Genomic DNA, 21873 nt, shown 5'->3' with positions numbered 1-21873 from the left:
ACCACGCCAAATATTAGCTCAATTTCTGTAAAATTGGCTGAGTTTTTGCCATTTATGTGTTTTCTAAGATCATCTTTAATCAAGTCGATTCCAAAAGTTAAACAGTTGTTCATGTACATCCAGTGATTACTTCCTGAGAGTTTAATTAAAATCCATCCAGTGGTTCATAAGGACAGATAAACACACAAACCCAAACAAAAACATTATCACCCTTTCAAACGAAGAAATTAGAGCAAAACTGTCTTTGAATGGTTTTATATGGGGTCATGAAAAGTCGTGTCCAAAATGTCTCATGTCTCTTCAGCCCCTGCATCACTTTGCTTTGGTTTCCATTTTGCTGCTGTGATGTTTTCAGATGGTTTCAGTTTGAGAAAAAGTGCCTGCAAATGACATTTATTATTGATATGTTCATATCGTGAGGCCTTGGCAGTGGCATTTGTTTCAGCCCAGTCGGAATGTGTTCTCTTGCACTTTTGCTCCAGACAAATGAACAACTAGTTTCTGTTTTATGGCTCTGTTAAAAGAAACATGACGTCCCTCTACAGGACAGATGCATTTGGGTTTTTTCTTTCCACCCCATTTTGTGAAAACAGAGAAATGTCTCTGTCCCAGTGCAGAGGTCTTTCAGGAAAAGTGTTTGTAAAATAGTTTATGCTTGCAGCAGCGGATGAAAAATTAATGGATTCTTTATGTTTGTTTGCAGAGTATCTTCGCTCAGTTCCAGTTCAGCAGCGAGCGAGTTCTGCCATCTGATGCACTGCGGAGCGCTTTGGCCAAGACGTTCCAGGACGAGCAACGCTTTCAGCTGGGCATCATGGACGACGCTGCCGAGTGCTTCGTGAGTCTGCAACACAAACACAAATAAGAAAAAAAAATAGAAAATAATCATCTTTACTGCCATCAGTATCAGAAATAACATGGGGAGGATTTTTCTTTTTAAGTTTTGAGATCAAAATGTAAATATTTTTGACAGAAGATTTTTCATTGTTAGTGAGGTTTACTTCCTTATCTTGAAAGATTTTTTTTCAACGCTGCAACTTTTTCCTGTCAATAAAATTGCAACTAACTCAGTCAGTTTTACACATATTGAGCTAAAGTTTGGTGTGGTATTGGATGAGATTTATCCCCACCACATATTTTCAGTGCTAACAAATGGTGCAAGGTATCTGTTTAAAATGTTGCCGTTAACTATTTTCTGCTAACAAAATGTCTCATGAACCAGTTAACAGATTTTAATGAAACTTTCAGGAAATAATCACTAGATATTTCTCTAAAACTAATTCACTTTTGGATCCAAGCAAATTCAAGAGAGCCAGCACATCCAATTGACATTAATAAACACAAAAAAAAGCTATAATTCAGTCAGTTGTATAGATACTGTTCTAAAATTTGGTGTAGTTGTAGCTGCGAGTTACTCACAACACATACTCGGTTGAGATTGTGCAAACATTTTTTTTTTACCTAAACGGCTACAACTCACCATAAAATTCTAAAACTCTGGCATGAAAGGTGGTGGGCAGTATGCATTACTTCAAGGAATGCTTGGCCTCTAATTGTGAAATAATCCAATAAAATATTGAAAATATTTGTTCATGTTTATCTTACTAGTTGTTTTAAAGTGTTAGACTTAAATACATAGTTGAAGAAATAATTATTTCACAAATCTAAACTCATCTATTCAAACATATTTCTGTGTAAGTTTGTAAAACATATCTTTAAGAGTATATCAATATTTATTGTAATAAAAATGTGAAAAATGCAGTAATTGTTGAGTTTTATATGACACACATGGTAACATATGGGTGTTCTACTTCTTTAAAGGTAAAAAAAACCCAAAATCTTTACTAAAATCTTGATACTTGTTTTCAGCTGCTCCTCTTGGTTCCTAACTGCCAATTTCAGTGTTTTTCTCTGCCATTATAGTTCAGACCCACGCTGTGTGTATTTGTGTGTGTGTGCATGTTTTATGTGTGCTCCTGAGAGGTGCTGTCTGATCGATTGGTAGTAAATGTGTTCAGTCAGGGAATTCGTCGGCTTCTTATGAAATATAGATGCTGCTCCCACGGTCAGATTAACAAGAGTGCCAACAGAGAGGAGTGATCATGCTCACCAAACACACACACACCAAACTCTACTTGTGTGTTCGAAACCACACAGCTCATAACTGTAAACTTTATCCATGCCACATGCTTCTCAGGAGAATCTCCTGATGCGTATCCACTTCCACATCAGCGCAGAGAGCAGGGAGGACATCTGCACAGCCAAACACTGCATACCACACCAGAAGTTCGCCATGACTCTGTTCGAGCAGGTAGGAGAGCGTTCACACGCTCTGTCACTTTAAAGAGTCCTGGTTCGAGGGCCGCGATGAGAAACTGTTGTCCTGTAATGAATCCCACGATGTCTTTGTGTTTGCAGTGTGTGTGTAACAGCTGCGGAGCCACATCGGACCCCCTGCCCTTCATTCAGATGGTTCATTACATCTCCACCACATCCCTCTGGTAAGACCGATCACACACCTACACACACACGCATGCTAACACACACAAAAGGCAGTAAATCTGGCGGCAAGCTGTGGTGAAACAGCAGTAAAGGGAGCATGTTCCTCTGCACGGGTCTGTGAGCATGAAAATGTAAACACATACATCACGCGCACACACGTGAACGTTCATGCATATGCAGGAGCAGGTGAGCTAGTGCATAATGTTCCCCATATGTAAAAACAAAATGTCAGGTGAATCCACACACAGGGAAGTGTTTGAGCTGGAAAAACCTTCAAGTTAATGAAATAAGGAGCGGGGAAGTAATCAATCAGGTGTTTGATTCGGTACACCTAGGGGGCAACAAAAATCTATAAGAAAAACAGTGAGCCTGAACAAGCAAATAAGAGGATGCATCACTTCAAATCTCTTCTGGAAATAAAACACATTGCGAAAAATCGAAAAATACAAATAAATACACAATTCAAGATTGTTGTGGAGCACTGAGGTACTCTGTGATGTGCCTGTTAGCCCCGACAAGCTGTTTTTAACCTGACTGAGGGCTGCTGTTTACAGACCAGAAAGCACAAATTGCACAAAATCAACATAAGGAAGATAATCCAAGGACAATAAAAAGCTCTGACACAAGTGAGCATGTTCCAAACTGCTGTGGTTTTGTCGAATTTATTTTTTGCTTTTTTTAAGGTTGAAGGTGCAGAGTAGAGGTTTATTTCAGGCTAATGGAAGGAATGAGGAGAAAGATGGGTTTTAGAATTATTATTCCTAAAAAATTACTTTAATAGAAAAATAACTTCCAGAACACAAAATATCAATTATAGTTCAGTGCCAGAGGCAAAGCTGGTCATTTGGTATTCACAGAGAAGAAAAAGGTATATTAGATTTTGTCCTTCAGAGGACAGTGGTATTAAAAAAACAGCTAAATGCAAATTAGTATTAAAATGTTATTGCTTTAAGCATCGCTGAAGGAAATGCAGTTTTGTCTCTGAAGTAAAGCTTTTTACACTCATTTAAAAAAAATTCCTTTAGTTATCCTAATGTTGATATAAACTTAGCTCAAAAAGTCTGGAAATTTGTGTTTGGTTGATCATTTCTTCATTGTAGCAGTAATTCTTGGCTATAAATCTATTACCCATGGAGAGCCTGTTTGTTTCCCCGGAATTTGTGCCATATTTGTCAGGAAAAGGCAGTTGTGGGTTGAGCAGCAGAGTTCAGTCTGTGGGTTGCGCCCTTGAAAAACTTGCCAAACGTTCCCTGCCAATGCCAGACAGCTTATTCATCCATTGACTCTTGTTTGGTGTTGTTTATTAGATTGGATGATTAAAGTCCGAAGAAATGACACATGTTGGCAATTAATTAAATTATTTATTTGACAAACAAGGACCGCAGTAGCATGTGGAAGCACCATACACAGCCACAACAGCCTGGCATCTCCTCGTCATGCTGCTCATCAGCTTGGTCACACACTGCTGTGGGTCTCACTTTTCAACCAGCATTTTGTTGCAAGTCAGCCAATGTGGTTGTGTTGGTCACTCTGGAATAAATAGTCCATCAAAATCCATTCTCTTCACTACCAAATTCTGGAGGTAGTCTCTGATAAACCTGTGGGGGTGAGTGTTGTGGAGGATGAAGCACGGTTCCAGACTGTGGAGATATGAGATTACCACTAGTTGCTCACAAGTGCTGACAATCAGCTGCCTGATTGTCAGCACCTGGGGTACCAGAAGCTCAAAACAAGAGTCAATAGCAGAATAAGCTGTTTAGCATCGGCAGAGAAGGTTTGATAAGTTTTTCATGGGTACAACCAATATACTTAGCTCTGCTCCTCAACCCAAAAATGCATTTTCTTAACAAATGTGGCACCATTTAGGAGAAATAAACAGGCTTTCCATCAGTATACAGTTTATTACCAAGAAGCGCTGTTACAACAAAGAATTAATCAACTAAACAAAAACGTTCCTACTTTTTGTGCTTTGTTTAGTTTTGCTTCTTGAGGTGAAGCTGCTTTTCTTTTTATCTGAAGTTTTTTGCAGCTTTATTTCTGTATTTATAATTCAGGTTTCTTCTTAATTTTAGTTCTACTGTTTAGTTATACTGAGGTTTATTTCCTTTTATAAACCTTGTGAGAAAAAGTCTGTGGGACTATCTCAGGATCATGTCTTACAAGTCTTTTGTGTTGACATGTTCATTATTACGAGCAGAAGCAATTAAAGCGGTACAAAACACCGACATCATCAAATTTGGGTTTGACAGGAGATTGTTTTTTGTGTGTGACTGTCTCGTATTTGTGTGTGTGCTTTTGACTGCTGCAGTAACCAGGCAGTAAGGATGCTGGAGTGCAGAGAGAAAGCCACACCGGATATGTTTGGAGAGCTGCTCCGCAACGCCAGCAACATGGGCGACCTGCGCAACTGTCCTGTGAGAGCCCACACATCACACGGATACACATTCTCGTCGATATGAGAAATAAACTGCACAGATTTTGTTTCTTGCTTCATTCATTTCTTTTTTGTCCGGTCTTCATAACATTACATTACCTTTAAATGAGAAGCACTCTGTGTATAATGGTCACAGTAAGAGAGGCGGAGATGTTTGGTTAGTGAAGGAGGTGAATCCTCTCTGGTCCTTTTGTTCTGCAGGATTCTGTGTTGTGTTGCCTTGTGGTTTTTGTTGAACGCCTTCATGTTGCTTTCACACACCCGTCCCTCTCTGCCAAAGCGTCTGTGCAAAGAAAGAGGCTCCTTTCTGCCTCTCTCATCCCCTCCTCTGCTGAAACCAAACTGATACACAATCCAAACTTTAACATTATCCTGTGGGAGAAACACAACCTGCCTTTGCTTATCTTCCATCGCTTTCAGTGCTAATCTTTTGTTAGTACCACCTTTGGCTTTACTCAAACAAAGCCATAATATTTGGAGGGAAAAACAGGAGACTTGGAGGATGTTTGCTTGATGCTAAATTACTGAATAGACAGTTTGAAATTTGTCCATGTACAGCTACAGTCAGCTGAAATAACTGCACATACAGGTGCTGATGTTGAAGAACATTAGCTCCATAATGAAAAGTGTCTTTTGTTTCTGTCTGCTTGAGGTGCAGCTGACTTCAACAATATCACACTGGGTGGTAAAATCTGCATCAAGACATCAGCACTTGATGATGAAAAATCTGCAAAAACAATGCTAAGTTTCAAAATGGTTTAGTAAGAGAAAAACTGCAAACATTTCGGCCTCAAATGTTAGAATGGTTCAACTCAGAAAGCCTTGAATAAATGCATATCCCCTGCCACCTTTCATGCCACAGTTTTAAATTCAAATCTTATGGTAAGAAGAGATGGAGTTCTAACCGTATTGGTCAAATAGCGTATTTTGCTAACACTGCAGCAAACAAACACTTACAAAAATGTGCAGAAAACATTATTGCTTTTTGCCTTTTGATAAAAATTCAGAATTGTGACTGATAGATTTGAGGGTTAAAACAGGTGAGATAAAAACAGGAATAGGACTTAAAAAAACTCCTGTGAGAAACAGAATAAGTCATCTAAGTTTATGTGGTGTTTTTTGTGTGTCAGGTCTGCATCAGCAGTTGTCTTGGCTGTCACTACATTGATAAAAGTGTGATTGTCTTGTTTTTTGGCCTGTTTGAGTTCTCAGGAAGCAAAACCTCAGCCTTTTTCTTGAGTTTTGTCATTTTGCTTTAAAGCAAAATCAGCATTGTATCATTTGACAAACTGTGATTATGTAACTCACTGTTTTCTGGAGAGCTCTGCACAGTCATGGCCCAAAAAAAGGAAAACAAAACAAAACAAAAAAAAACTAAACTTTTTCTGTTTGCATGTAAGATTCAGAGATGGAACTACACCGATCAATGCTGTGAAGCAGTAAAAATCCATTTGTACAGTCATTTGATGAATGATGTTGTCAGTGGCTGAGTGAGACGGCACAGAGGGCTCGTCGAGGACTCCGTGTGCCGACCGTGTGTCCTGAGCAAACAGATAGCCCCTGTCCCAGAGCTGCACAGTTTGGCTGCTGCTCCCTGGCCTGCATTTCTGTCCCTTTCTGAGAACTGAGAAGCAGACGCTGGCAAAATACCTTCCTGCCATCCCTGGTGCCAGTGCAAGGCGACACGCTGCCCACAAAGGCAGCGTTCTGAGTGTGGCTGTGCAGAATGTGTGTGTGTTTGTGTGTGTGTTGTGTTTGGCAAAGCGTCTGGTTGCTGGGGTGTTCTCAGGCTGTTTCCGAGCTCGTTCTGCCAGCGCTGTGTGCTTGCTCGCGTGTGTACATGTGCGCAGGCTTTTATCTAAGTGTGTGTGTGTGTGTGTACCAGCTCTGTGGTGGGTCATGACTCAAAGGAAGGATCCAGAACACACAGTTCTGAACTTAACAGAAGGCCTGAGGGACAAATACAACTCAGCACAGCATTTTTTCTTCTTTTCTGTCGATCTCTCTTCCATTTCTTTCATTATCTCGAGTCTCTTGCTTTCATCTCTGTCCTCCATTCTCTTACTCTTCACTTTATTCTGGCATGTCTCTGTGTGCATACTTGGGTTTATAACAAACAGATGAAGAAATGGTTTTAGCAATGTGCACACTCATAAAACATGATAAATAAACCCGCTTACTCACACACTCACATTTTTTCCCCTCCTCTCCCCTCCTTTCTTCATCACAGAGTAACTGTGGGGAAATGTTGCGTATCCGCCGGGTGCTGATGAACTCGCCGGAAATCGTGTCCATCGGGCTGGTGTGGGATTCAGACCACTCCGACCTCGCAGAGGACGTCATACACAGCCTGGGAACCTGCCTGCGCCTGGGAGATGTAAGCGGGTCAAACGCAGCACACATTGTTTTATTGCTCTGGATAAAACGTGAACAAACTGGATGTCATGCCGTTTTACAAAAACATGGAAAATACTCCAGTCTATTTGGTTCAAGGAGCAATTTGAACCAAGTTTAGGTTTTACTAAGATAATAAAAGCACCTCTATCAGTTAAAAACAAACAAAGTCCATAAGGATAAAGACATAAAATGATACAACACCATACAACACAATATGATACAATACAATACAATTAATATGATACAATGCAATGCAATAAAACACAATATGATATAAGCAATACGGTACAACATGATACAATACAATACAATAAAACAGATACAAGATTACAATACAATAGGATATATGATAAAAAGATACACAATCTGATACATTGCAATACAACAAATAAGATACAATACAATATGATATATTACAATACAAGATAAAATTATGCAACCAGATATAACACAATAGAATATAATAGAACACAACACTTACAATGTAATAAAATACAATACAACAATACAGTTCAATAAATACAATACAATTCTGTATAGATAAATGATACAACATGATACAAAACAATACAACATAATGCAATATGATATGATACAATACTATACTATACAATACTGCATTATGCAACACAATATTATGCAACACAATGTAATATGCTATAATTTACTAATTTACTCACTTGGGGAAATTTCTTTGCGGCTCTGTGTTGTCCCCAATGCTGCCTTCAGAAGAAATCCAAAAATCAATAGTCTATTAAAGCAATTTTTTTACAAAGCAAACAAGGTACAATCATAATATACACGCTGCAATTCTAATTTTAACAAGTATTTTTAAAAATTATGTAAAGAAAATGTGTCTAAAACAAAAAGACAAGGATATATTCTGTCAAAAGAGCTTGCTTTTTACCTAAATACTGACATTTGAGCAGCTCTAGTTTAGGCTTTACTTTCTGTTTTATCTCTTCCTACAGCAAGAGTAGAAGAAGAGTTGGACCCAGGAATGCAGAAAATACAAAGAACTCAAATGAAAACTTAGGAATTTGATGTTTCAGAACAAAAGGCTGCAAATACGAAACAAATGGAAACTCGAGGAGACCTGACATGGCGTGGAAGCACACAATGATGGACTACTAAGTGACGCAAAAAAATAAAATAAAATAACATGATCCTTTACATGTGATATAAATGAAACAGAAATACAATATAAACTGGTTTTCATCCAACTCAGAAGTAGATCATAGCTGCAAAATTACTTTAATTTAAGCTCACTAAGAAAAACAAAGTATTGTCTAAAGCATATATATTTTACCATATTAAAAGACTAAAGTGAAAAACTCGTATTTGTTTTTGTGTGCCAGAGTTTCTAGGTCAGTGATTACCATTTGAAGTACTTGTGCCGCAGAACGATAATAAGATTTTAGTGGAGTGAATTAGTGTCATGTATAAATTTAGGTCTTGCCACAGTGACTCCCCCTCAGGCTGAAGTTCCAGGAAGTTTTTTTTTTTTTTTTCACAAAGATGTCGGTGCTGTGTGGGCACCGAGTGGGCATGCATGGCCTGACCTTTTTCCATAAACTATACAAAGGTCAAGTCAGCGTGGGGCGGCATCTGCCTCATGAATGAAACGACCCGATGTGCCTTCAGAAGAGACACAAGGGCAAAGCTGATTAAAGAGTCTGTTGTTTGCTAAAATCATCTGCAAGGTAAAACATATATATCAGAATCATATCTAAACAATACTTAAGGGAATTTAAACACTTCCTATACAATGATAGATTCAGCCACAGGTTTTAATTGATGAGCAATAGTCCGTATTTCAATGACTTTAGCCAAAGCCCTCATTTAGTGCTAATATCTTCTGCAGCTCCAACTTTAGCCCAAGGAGTTTATTCCTTAGATAGTTCCTTGTTAGTTCATTTGTTACAAAAACAGTCAAAATTATGTAATATGCACTTTTTTCCCACTCTTTCCTGTCACCAGTGATGGATTTAGTCTGTTAAGGTTTCAAAACAAACACAATTAATTTTTCCAGTTGTGACTTAAAGCATGTTCAAATAAATGTTTTATATGTTTAATTAGATATCTTGGTTGAATGATGAGTTTTTTGTTAAACTGCACGCACATCAGCTGTTTGTTATTGCCAAATCTTGACCAAAAATTAGCATTTTTTTCAACAATGTCTATGACAAATGTTTTAACTTGCATCAGACCAGTTTCAGTCTAGACATCTTTGAGTCATTTTAAATGTTATTTAAATGATTTTTACAGCATAAAACTCCTCACGGTGTTTGCACAGTCATTGTAATAAAAACAAACCCCAACAAATTACAGCGCACACAGAACAACTCCATTATTTCAGAAAGAGTGCAGGATATTCTACTGTCTCTTGCTGCAGCTTTTACATAAACACACACACACACACACACACTCACCTTACATGTTTGACCTCTGATTCTCTGTGTCATAACTGAGTAATGTTGATGCATTTTAATGCTGCTCTAACATCTCCAGCCGCATTCTGAAGTGATACCCATGAATAATGGATTAGTCAATATGAAAATGTGTTGTAGTGAGTCAAGTTTTTCCCCCTCCGTCTTCTGTCTCTTCCGGCTGATTTTTTTTTTTTTTCATCCTGCTGTTATGGGATGAAACTAGTGGTTGGATACAAATCTAAGGAATCATTTATTAAATTTCCCTCTTTTGTTTAGCTGTGTAAAGCGAATCCATCTGCGTCTCGTATCCCGACTCCTCCGCTGCAGCTTTCGGTTTGTCTGTCTTCTGCACCTGCTTCTTTTGCCTCTGTGTTCTTTTATGAAACAGTCTGCCGTATAAGAAAAAAACTGATTATGTGTTATTACTCTGTGTCATTTAGCAACAGCAAAATGCGAACATGTTCTGGTTGCAGCTGGTGAAACTTGATGTGTTTGCTGCTGTTCTCGGCTCCTGTCGTGATTGTCTGTATTCTTGAAGCTTTGGTAGCACAGACAAAGTGATTTAGATGTCACCTTAGGCTGAGAAAACTTGTGACGGACTATTTTCTGACATTTTGAACACTAATGAGTTGCAGGACTGGAGCTCTGAACCATATGGACCCTTGCAGCAACAGGTGCATGCAGTTTACATCAAAGCACCATGAGATAGGATTAATGCATATAGAAAAGAGGATTATGTCCTATGCATATTGGCATATAAATATATGAGATGATGTGGTTTTCTCTCCATTGGGTCACCTTTGAGAGCTCAGTGGGAAATTTGTGCATGAAAAGCTGCAGTTTGTGTCTGAAAAAACAGCAGTGTGTGAAATCTAACTGCATACAGGGCCTACAGTAGGTGAGCAAAAAATATGCTTGTATTCATTTTAACTCCTTTGTTTCTCTCTCTGCACACCTCTCCCCTGCGTGTCCCTCCTCCCTTTGTGTCCTCTCCCCCTCCCTCCCCTATTCCTCTCTCTCTCTGTAGTTGTTCTACCGTGTGACAGATGAGAGGGCTCGCCAGGCGGAGCTCTACTTGGTGGGGATGGTGTGCTACTATGGCAAGCACTACTCCACCTTCTTCTTCCAGACCAAGATACGCAAGTGGATGTACTTTGACGACGCCCACGTCAAAGAGGTGAGACAGGTTTTTGTTCTGTTTTTTAGTTTTTGTACTGCAGCATGAGTAGGGAGTACAGTACAGCATCTGCTGCATCCCTCGGCTGTGTCTGTGAGAGCCGGAGTCACAGGAACTGTGCTGTGGGTTAGTTTCAGGGTTTTGGATGTAGTGAGGATTAATTATGTGTTTTAATTTGTGGCTTTAAGTTTTACCTCCCAAATATGAGTGATAGAACTGGTCCTGTGTTGTAAATATAACGTGAGCATGAGTTTCAGAACGGAGGATGCAAATAGGCGTCCTTGACTCCTCTATCAGTCTCACTTCACACTGATGATCATTTTAGATGATTGAGCAAGTGATGAAGCGCGACAATGTGATTAAACCACACATTAGCACAAATTATATTTGACCTTCTACTTTTGGTAGCATTTGCATAAAGTTATTACCTAATGCAGACAGATTTCCTTTCTGTATCTTTATGTGTGTGTTTTGGTGCACCTCCAGATCGGCCCAAAGTGGAAGGACGTAGTGTCTCGCTGTATCAAAGGCCACTATCAGCCCTTGCTGCTGCTCTACGCTGACCCCCGAGGGACGCCGGTGATACTGCAGGAGAGCCCCAACCCTTGTACCAGCTCCAACCCGCAGCTGGAGCTCCAGCACTGCAGCAGCAAAGCTGGTTACGACAGCGAAGACTCGGGTACAGCAGAAATGAACACTCTGCCTCACATCAGATGAGATTACTTTGTCTTTATCAGCTGCTTGTATGAGATGATTCAGCTTTAAAGCTCTGACCTTCAGTGCTATAATCCAAGCTCTGCTTCTGTATACTGCAGAGCCTGAGCTTCTTTTACAGCCCTTGACTGTAAACAAAACTAAGAGTGTGCAGGATTACCTAAAAGGTCACCTGTTCTTTCTCTTTCAGGTCGAGAGCCATCCATATCCAGTGATACTCGTACTGACTCTTCAACGGACAGCTCCAGTCATCACACTTCTCGCAGCCGACCCCTGCACCAGTCGGCGGGCAGCCGCCTCTCCAGTGAATCCCAGACCACAGTGGTCTGTAACTACAATATCGGCACACCGCCGCTTGGTGCTGACGCTGGAGGTAAACCTGGAACACCAGAAGCAATGTTAGCTTGTCGAGCATCAGTGTGTCGTCCTACTGAGCAGCTTTTAGTTGAAAAATTGTTTAAAAACATCTAAAACAAGCCTGTATGCTTGTTCTAAAATTATGACTAATTCTTTGCAATTTGCCCAATTTCAAAAAGCAAGGGAAATAGGTATTTAAAAAAGCCTATTTGTGAATAAAACTTGATCCAATTAAGCTAAAAAGCCATAAAATGTAGCTTTATATAGCATCATCATATACAGTATTATTCTGGTGAAGCAAATGAAGTTGTAATTTTTAAATAATTGTAAATTGTTGCCCTTTTCTTGCACTTATGCATTCAACTTTCCTCTTTACGTTACCCTGGGAGCATCTTGTTGGAAGTGCAGCCTGTATATGAAATATTAAATTCGCTGACGTCATTTTTTTTATATAGGCTACATTTAGTCCATGTTCATATTAACCAATGCTGCACCTCTTTTAACTCACAAGTGAACAGAGTCATTGTGCTTTTTTTTATAACGACAAAAAAGTGAGCGCAAAAAAATTTCTTTGCAAAGTTTATTCCCGTTGTTCTCAACTTTGCAAACTTAGGCATGGAACAAAGCTAATGTTACGATATTAGTTGCGTAGGTGCTATAACTTTATTTTGGCTCATTGGGTGATTTCTGATTTTAGTAACAGGTTAGCGGTAACGTTTTCTCAGTAGCAGCTCCTACTCTTTAGAGGGAGGACTGCAAAGAGCGTAGAGCATCTTAAGCACCAATATAAAAAACAAAATTGCTACGCGGACAACATAACTCAGAAGCATCATGATCGATTCTCACATGCAGTATAATCTGCACTTTTCACAAATTCCAGAAACTCAATGTTGAAATTTTGGTTTATGCTCAGATTTTAGCTTAATTCTAGGCTTCAGCTGTGCTTCTTACATATTTAGTAGTTTTGTGATTTATATGAGATAATTAATAAGGACGAAAGTGCTTAGCTCTAAATTTAACCACAAATAAGAGTTATGATTTGATGCATCATTAAGATTTTATCTAGAGCTCAGAGTTTATTAACAGTTTGAAATATCTGTGAAATACACAAGTGTGTTTTCAGGGAGGGAGAGAGTTTACTGAGCTATAACACTTGTTGTTGATACAGTTAAGAGCAAACAGAGGTCAGTTTGCAGGTTTCAGTGGAACTAAAGTGAGTTCTTTTTTCCTTTTTTTATCTCTGCAGCTTCTCCAGGTTCTGTGCCTCATTAGTGGGTTTTTCTCACATTTATTTGCACTGCTGCCTGCATAATTGCTACCCATGGGATAAATAAAAAAGTTATTGGTTTTACTTGCTCCTCCTCTCACTCCCCCTTTTTTTTTTCTCATGTTCAGAGTCAGCAGTGGAGGGTGCTCCTCGCCACCCCTCTCCCCCCCTGCAGGAGTACAAGGAGACGGCCGTCTTCCTCCTCTCTTCGCGCAGGCCCCTCACCTCCTCCTCTTCCTCCTCTCGCCCCTTGTCCTCCTCGTCTTCGTCGGGAGTTGGGGGCTGCGAGGGTGGAGCCGGGGGTCCGCATTGGGAGGATGAAAGCACGAGCAGTGAGAGCAAGTCCAGGTACTGCACCACTGATTGACATCCTGCTACTGGATTCCCATTCAGATCATGTGACGGTTCATTGATCGATAATAAACGTTGTAAATCTGTAGTGTGAACCCTAAAACTTATTTATCCTGACAGTTCACAGCAGCACACACAAGAAAGCAAACTTATACACTCAACAAACCGTTAGAAAAACAGCTTTAGTCACAAATACTTACATTTTTCTTGGCTGATTAGCCACAGAGAGTTGGTATCACATCATTTTTGAGTTTTCATCCACCGATTTGGAGTCAGTCTGTGAACTCCTGAGAAAATATTAGATTATTTCTCTGTGACGTTGAGTAAAATCAATAATTTTGATTATTTGATGTAACAGTAAAACTAAAATTAAAGTTAAAGCTGGAGGTTGGGTACACCCTGGACAGGTTTCCAATCCATCACAGGATATGGGTTATGAGAATAATAGAATATGTCTCAAAATTGATTAATTAACCAAGTTTTAGACTTTAAATGTATCCCCCAAGTTACCTTAAATATCTCTGACGTTTGCACAAAGGTGTCAAAGTGACATAATGTCTCAGTGGAGGAGTTATCATTTTATTTTTACATATTTGTTTACAATCCAAGAATATCTGAAAGCAGCAGCCAGATTATCTAACATTTGGCACTCTTTCTAGATTAAATGCTGGAACTTTGCTGACTTACAGTCACCTGTTTTCTTCAGTTTAACCACCTCCTCCTCTCTGCCCACGCTGCATTAGCATTCAGATTCTCCATATAGATTTGAACTTTGAATCTCTCTCCCAGTATGTGCTCATGCTTATTAGACTTTATCTATTTGATTTTTTTATCCTCTCATTTCTTCGAAGCTTATTAACTGAGCAGTGTTGCATAAATTCTTATTACTGCTCCAAAAATGACATTACCTGTTTGACCTTTTTGTGGGATGAGTTGTTCTTCCTTTTCACTGAACATATTGCTTCAGATCACAGCTTTTTATCAGATTTATTTATGTCATATTGCATAAAGTTAAACAGTTTTTTTTAAACTTCCTGCTCTGTTTTTTTGTAGTTCTTCTGGAGGCCGTTACCGCCCAACCTGGCGGCCCAGGAGAGAGGCTTTGAACATCGACAGCATCTTCACCCGGCAAAGAGATTCACCTCTGGGCTACAACTCTGTACCCAACCCCCCTCTCCCTCCGGAGCCCCAGGAGTCCCTCCCCTTGGTGGGATCACAGCCAGGACTGGAAGAAAGGAGGGAGATCGGGGAGGTGGGATTCGGGCTGGTTGGACAGCCCAGGTCTTTGGGCGGTGGACGGACGATGGGTCCCCCTGCTCCTCCGCCTCTGAGAGGGGTGGAGCACCAGCCACGTCTGATCCAGAGGATGGAGAGTGGCTACGAAAGCAGCGAGAGGAACAGCAGCAGCCCTGACAGGTAGGACACTCACAAATAACAATTACTGTCTGTTGCTCTCAGCTTTTGTTGTTCATCACGTTTCCCCCTCCTGCTTTCTGTTGCCCGGCTTATTTCACTTCATCAGCTTTAAACACAAATGTGACATTAACTAGAACAAATGATTCAGAAGATGTGCTCCATAACAACAAATTAAGCAGCAAACACATTTGTCTGTCTGTATTGTCTCGTTTATCAGTTTCCCCCCACCTTTTGCCTGCCTTTCTGGCTGTTTCTTTACCCTCTTTGTGTCTTTCTGCAGGGAGGTAGGGCAACAAAAACGAGTTCTGATGTCAGGACCTTCGTGGCGTTCGGTGCCCAAGTCAAAAAGCAGCGGTGCCATCATGCAGGAGCTGCCTGCGCCCAGCTGGGTCGGCGGCACAGATACAGGTGTGCATTTTTTACATGCATTTGCATTTACTTATTGTCACCCGTCTTTAATTTGAGTGATCATTATCGCCCAATAAAGGTGCTGTGTTTGTAACGCTCAAATGAGCGCTAACTTTTCAGCCATAAGATGTGTCTAAAACTATGCCTTTAACTATTAGAGTCTACACTTTTTATCTGTTAGCAAAATATCTCACGAATCACTAGACAAATGTCAATGAAAAGTAATCATTAGATGCAAATTTACAAGTGACTGACATAAGATAGCTGACACAGCTGACCAGCATTAGCCAACACAAAAATGGCTTTAACTCAGTCCATTTTACAGATATTAAACTACAATTTGGTCTGGTAGTAGCTGAGAGTCATTCACAAACATACTCTGACTGTGACATATGTGAGATTGAGCATAATGTTATTTTCAGTGCTTGACTGAAATAACTACAACTCTTATCATTTCTTAACATAAGGTGATAAAACTCTGGGATGAAAGGTGGCGGGTGATATGCATTGTTTTAAAGAATGCTAGGCCTTTAATGTCATTCTGGTTTCAGGCTCAGGGCGCAGCGAGTTGGATGAGCTGCAGGAGGAGGTGGTGAGGAGAGCCCGCCAGCAGGAGCAGCAGAAGCGGAAGGAGGCAGAACGGGAGGCAGCCAAGGGATTTAACCCCAGACCCAGCAAATTCATGGACCTGGACCAGCTCCAGCACCAGGGTATGGATGAAAAAAGAAAAAAAAATGTCTGTAGGAGGTGGGGTTAGATGTTTTTAATAAGAGCAACAAGGTAAAATGCTTCAGGTTGGTGTTTAGCTGTGGCTTTATTTGTCATTTGGAAGTCATGCAGCTCGTGAGGAATATTGGCAGCAATTAGCAAAGCAAAAAGCAACAGTTAAAAAAGCTGGAACGTCTGAGGTGCAGTGAATGCAGCATGATTTTAAGGTAAAGCTAAGAGGATTAATGTAAAGATGAGGCAGGGTTTTTTATATCCTGAGATTAAGAAAAGTTGGTTTTTTTTAAGTTTTAGAGTTAGCAGTGAGATCAGTCACTAAAATATGGACCCTCAAGGACAGAAAAAGTAAATTTTTTCATAATATGTTCCTTTAAGGTCAAATTATCACCTATGTTCTTGTAAACAGTCACAGTGACTTGTGTGTTCATGCTTTTGTCTGACCTCACGTTTGTGCTCATTCCCATCTGTTGGTCTGTCTCTGCATCTGTCTCACTTCGCTGGTGTTTTTTAATTTTTTTTATATGGCAGTTAGGTTTGTGAGTTCTGTGTCAACGCAGACACGTGTGTGTGTGTGTGTGTGTGTGTGTGTGTGTATCTAGTGGTTCCAGCTGTGTTCGGTGTAGCTGAACAAAGCATAGTACAAATTACTGCCTCTAGTTCAGCTTTTAACTAACGTGGGAACTCCTGTGGGATGTTCACTGACCAGAACAGAGTTGGAAAATCCATTCTTATTTCAAACCCAGTTCAGTTTCAGAGCTCTACTGTCCCGAGGTCCAAATGTGTGTGTGTTTATATTCTTTCTATAATAATTGTGTATCTGTCTGTGCATCTGGTGCATCTTTGTGTGAGTTTCATGATCTTAGACAAAAGACTGCTGAAGCGATTTCGAGGTCCCTCAACTAATTTCACACGTTCAGGTCAATTTCCATCAAAGCCAGTGAAGATTGGTAAACAGCTTGTTGCAGCAGTTGTATCATTTCCTTTGTGGCTCTGGAGAATATCTCTGTTCCAGGGTAATTACTCAACTAACAGCCTGTGTGTAATCTTATTCTGGACTTGGGGACCACAAAGTTGTGCGACAGACATTGATTCGAAGAGACTCTGAGATGTAACAGGAGAGGCGAGTCTAACAGTCGATGTTCATACGTAGCTTTGTTGGTCCATAACTGGGACAGCTGCGATCGACGGCATTGCGTTTTCAAATCACTCATCTGTTCTGGTCTTATAAACAAAACATCTCTCAGATACCTTGATGGAAATTGAATGGACTTTACCCTTCATTTGCTTGAGTGACTGTAACATCTCAAAAATAAAAACATACCTGAAAAAACATTATTTTAAAAGCAAACAAAGGTTGTACTTAAAAATGTACTATTGTGTAGACTTTTTGTGAAATCACAACATAGAAAATTTATTTTTACCTCAGTAAAAATTGTGTCAATGACATTATATTTCAGTAGATAAATTTACATTTTTTACAATTCCTTTTATGCAAACAGATTCAAATTAATTATTTTTTCTAGCGTTACATGTCATGTAACAATATCTAGTTTACGACAGACATACGGTGATTATTTTTCAAATACTTATGCATGATTGGCCTCCACATCTGTCTGGGGTTTTATGAATAACTATCAAATGAAACATGACAGAAAAAGCTTGGAAACTATCAAAACACAGAGTTTATATATTTTAAAATAAAGACTTTTTATTTCCTGAAAAGTTGCATATTTGGAGATGCAAAGTTTCTGCTCATCAGTGCCGATGTGGTTTTCTTTGCTTATTTGCACAGCCATAATTTGCCTATAATTTATAGTGCATTTTAAAATAATGCAATTTGTGGGGCCAGAAAGAGCTACTATTTTGCCCTCTCCCTACTTAATATAAAGAGCTGGGATGCCACCAGCCGTTGGCAAAATGCAGAGTAGAGCTGACTCCTAATTTTTAGTTTTACCCAACTCCTAATTTATAAATCCTATTGGCTCTTAATTTGAAATTACACAGCATATAGGTTAAAACACGCCACTACAAAACAAAACGCCTCTTTAAGAAGCTGATATCCATTAATATCAATTCACTGGATCAATTAATGTAAACAGACACAACATGATTTTGTTAGTTTTAATATGATGCTTAACGTTATCTAACCAATTGCAGATATCAGCAAATGACACAACTGTATGTAATTAAGTTTTTTATAGTTGTTTAAGAAGACTGACAAGAATTTCAATCCATTGATATAGCAGCAAACTAGACATTATGATGATGGTTGTGATTATAGAGGATTTTTAACTGAAAAAAAGCATTTTTTAGTACTTTTTTGTAGTGCAATACATGCAACAGTTTGTTTGACATCTCAGTTTAAATAGTCAGATATCCCTGTTACTTATCTTCCTTCCTACATCATAAAAAGAATCAGGACACCTCTAGCCACTGGCATGAATGGGCAAAATATAAGGTTAGGGCCAAGGTTTAAGATAGGATTATACTTTTTTTTTATTAATATCACAAGAAGCATGTCTGAATATAGATGGATAGAATCATCACAGTATTTTTTAAAGAGCCTGAGTCAAATACCTCAGCAGCAGCTGCTTCAGTTGACCTGGACTTTTATACGTTCATTCATGCTTCCCAGAGGAGGAATCCAGCTGACTTTAGTAGTCCCCTGATTTTCCTTTCTCCACTAATAAGGTAAAAATGTTATCATAGCCAACACATCTGCATCAGCATCAGATGTTTTTTGTGCTTGGTTAGCAAATGTAAGCACTCTGCTATTGATGTTGTTAACACCAGTTTGAGTCGAGCTCAAGGCACAGTTCAGCTTGAAGTCCAGCCTCTCAGATCCCTTTGAATCAGGTGTTTAATTAGTCCTTTTCATGTCTGTGCACAGCTGTTTTTTTTAAACTGGATATTTTATAGTGTGAGCATATTCAGGTCAGCATGAAAAGTTTTTGATTTTAAGAAGAATCATAATTGTGACAGTTTCAGATAAGAGTTTTTTAAGCCCTACTGCTTTAAACAGTCTCACGCAGCCTTCAGATGACAGATGAGCATTTCCAGTTTGACACTCAACACACAGCTTCATTTGTGACTTGAAATCATATCCCTGTGTGTTTTTTGATCATTTATATTTGGTCCCTGCATCCATAAATCATATGTCTCTTTGTATGACCCCCTTTATGTTCAAAGATCTGTGTGTCTGGGAGTGATTTGCGTAAACTGCAGGTGTGCGTACTTTCCCCTCCAACTCATCACTAATTAAATCAATATAAGGGATTATTGTGTTGTGTCCTGTCTGTCCTACTGTGTATGCCTCGGTGTTTTATTCACCTGAGACTTCATACGCGCACGTACACGCACACACACACCACTGAGAGCACACTCAACCTTGACAAATGGAAAGGACGACTTGTGAACAAACAGACGGCGTCCCTATCAGTGCAATTATATAACAGAATTTGGGTTCCTGCATCCGTATTGATAGATTCACCCAGGCTAGAACCAATCTGCCACAGTGCTTTAGACAACATTAGAGTCAAAACAACAGTAAACAAAGCTGTCATCTACATTCCTTTATTTAGCCCGTATCGATCAAATATCAGTTCTCTTCTTTTCTAATCTTTTTAAAACCCATCTAACATCTATCACGGTGCACTCACGAGGCCATAAAACAACTGAGTATCTAATTAGATATGAAATTTTAGCACAGATTAATAATGGAGTATTCAGTAGCCAGGAAGAAAACCTTATCTAAGTTCCTAAAAGTAAATTTTTTGTAAAGGTAATAGTAAATTAAAGACCTAGCATTTCTTGACGTAATGCTCCTCTCCCGCCACCTTTTATGACAGAGTTTTAGACTTAGATCATCAGTCATAGCCATTTTAGTCAAACCTTAAAAACAACATTATGTCTGATCTTGGGCGACATTATGCATGCTCAGTTACCCTTGAAGTATGACTTGGGAATGACTGTCAGCTACTACCACACCAAATTTTAGCTCAATATCTGTGCAATTCACAGAAGAATAGACATTTTTAAATAGACTATAGTTGATTAAATGTGGTGGCTTTCTTGAAGTGTGACTCCAAACATTAATCAGTTGTAGAAGTAGAGCCAATGCTTACTTTGTAAGAGTTATATTAAAATCTATCCAGTGGTTTATGAGCTATTTTGCTAACAGACTAATATGGTTGACTCCAGCAGTTAATGTCAAAGTTTTAAGTAAAGATGTCACATAATGTGTTGACCTGAGAGTATGTGCTGGCGGTGATGCTCAGCTACTTCCATGCAAAACTTAAGCTGCAGATGCACATCCATTTAGTCATTTATGGGTTATTTTGCTAACAGTAGAAACAAATGAACACGTGCATGGATAAAAGTATTGTTGCCCTTTAGCTCTCTGTGGCGGGCGAGAATGAGATGAATAGACAGGAACAAATGCAGCCTCATTATCAGAAACCTGGATACTTCAGTGATCATGATTTTCATGTAATTTAACCAAAGCCTGCATAAGACTCACAGTGAGGATGTGGATGTCACGCAAATGTCACTACACATCACCGGTCACTCAGAATGCCCTGAAATTTAATACGTGCTTCAGTAGTTGGAGTTTTAGAAAAGGCAAAGCCCTGCTAAAGCAAATCTGGAGTAATAATTTGGAACAAAATCCTGCGCTGCAGCTGCCAAATTAATCTAAAACGAGCCAGAATCTGAGCAACTGCTAAATGTTTTATCAGGTTTTTGCAAAATGTAATAAGCAGAGCTCACTCTTATTGCTACAGACAGCAGAATTTTAAACCCAGTGATCAGAAGCTTCTAAATAAAATGCTTCTTATGAGCTTTTGCTGACTTGTCTCAGGTCGCTGATGCTTGTTAGATGAGGAGCTCTGTGCAGACACCAAACCCACGGCGGTTTATAAATTTATAAAATACAAACGCACATAGAGGCATAGAGTAATGCATGAAGGCCCCCCCTACAAAAGAAAAAAAACAAAAAACACGTATTCTGCTCTGCTTCTTTTCTCTAATCTGTCATTCTTTCTCGTAGTTTCTTTCTTCTTCTGCTCACTCACACTTTTCACTGCCGCTCTGTCGTTATATCTTTCTGTCTTTTCTCTGTTTTATCTCCTGCTCTCTTGTTAACATCCTCAGCCGTGCTCAGACCCCTGCATGAGGCTAACGCGCATAGCGGATTGGCTGTAGCTGCGTGCATGAGGAGCACTGGGGGCCCAATCAAACGCAGTCAGGAACAGGAAACGGAACCGGACACAGGAAACGTCCACCCACAGGGGCCTTGCAGGTACCAGCACTGTCCTGTCCTTAGGTGTCCGCAGCGGCGCCTGTATCCTCCTCCTTCCCCTTCCTTTACTTGGTTTATGTTCTCAGCTCAAGCTGTCCTGAAACCCACCTCAGGTCTCCACTGTGTGTGTCAGCTGGATATAAAAACACCTTATATGTGTATCTTCAGCTCTCGCTGGCTAAGATCCCAGAACCCGTTACTCTGATCCCCCCAGCACTGCACTCCAACACCCGACTGTTTGTGTGTCTGAATGTGTGTTCTCAACAGCACACCCTTAAGTTACTTCTTATCCCTTTTGTGTATTTGTTGCAATGCAGTAAAAGCCTGCTTTGCTGAGTTGCCATTGAGAATTAAAAAAAAGCAAAAAAAAAACAAAGAGCGAGTTGGACTTTG

At 39.6% G+C, this 21873-nt stretch overlaps 1 protein-coding gene across 3 annotated transcripts in view; it reads left to right on the top strand.

Annotated features, from left to right (window-relative positions):
* The window catches only part of LOC108246282 (inactive ubiquitin carboxyl-terminal hydrolase 54), a 62869-nt gene that overhangs the window by 31915 nt on the left and 9081 nt on the right, over positions 1-21873 (top strand). For all 3 annotated transcript variants that reach the window (XR_003040267.2, XM_025010768.2, XM_017435228.3), the window contains 13 exons: positions 704-838; positions 2198-2311; positions 2419-2501; positions 4811-4916; positions 7167-7313; positions 10793-10942; positions 11429-11621; positions 11847-12029; positions 13409-13628; positions 14685-15047; positions 15328-15455; positions 16007-16165; positions 21333-21480. Coding sequence is in view for 2 of the 3 variants with exons in the window: in XM_025010768.2 (XP_024866536.1) it covers positions 704-838; positions 2198-2311; positions 2419-2501; positions 4811-4916; positions 7167-7313; positions 10793-10942; positions 11429-11621; positions 11847-12029; positions 13409-13628; positions 14685-15047; positions 15328-15455; positions 16007-16165; positions 21333-21480 (2129 nt within the window). In the remaining variant the exon portion in view is untranslated. The remainder of the gene's footprint in view (positions 1-703; positions 839-2197; positions 2312-2418; positions 2502-4810; positions 4917-7166; positions 7314-10792; positions 10943-11428; positions 11622-11846; positions 12030-13408; positions 13629-14684; positions 15048-15327; positions 15456-16006; positions 16166-21332; positions 21481-21873) is intronic.

This window comes from Kryptolebias marmoratus, linkage group LG17 (genome assembly GCF_001649575.2).
Source record: "Kryptolebias marmoratus isolate JLee-2015 linkage group LG17, ASM164957v2, whole genome shotgun sequence".
NCBI classification, from domain to species: Eukaryota; Metazoa; Chordata; class Actinopteri; order Cyprinodontiformes; family Rivulidae; genus Kryptolebias; species Kryptolebias marmoratus.
This window is presented reverse-complemented; position numbering and strand designations above follow the sequence as displayed.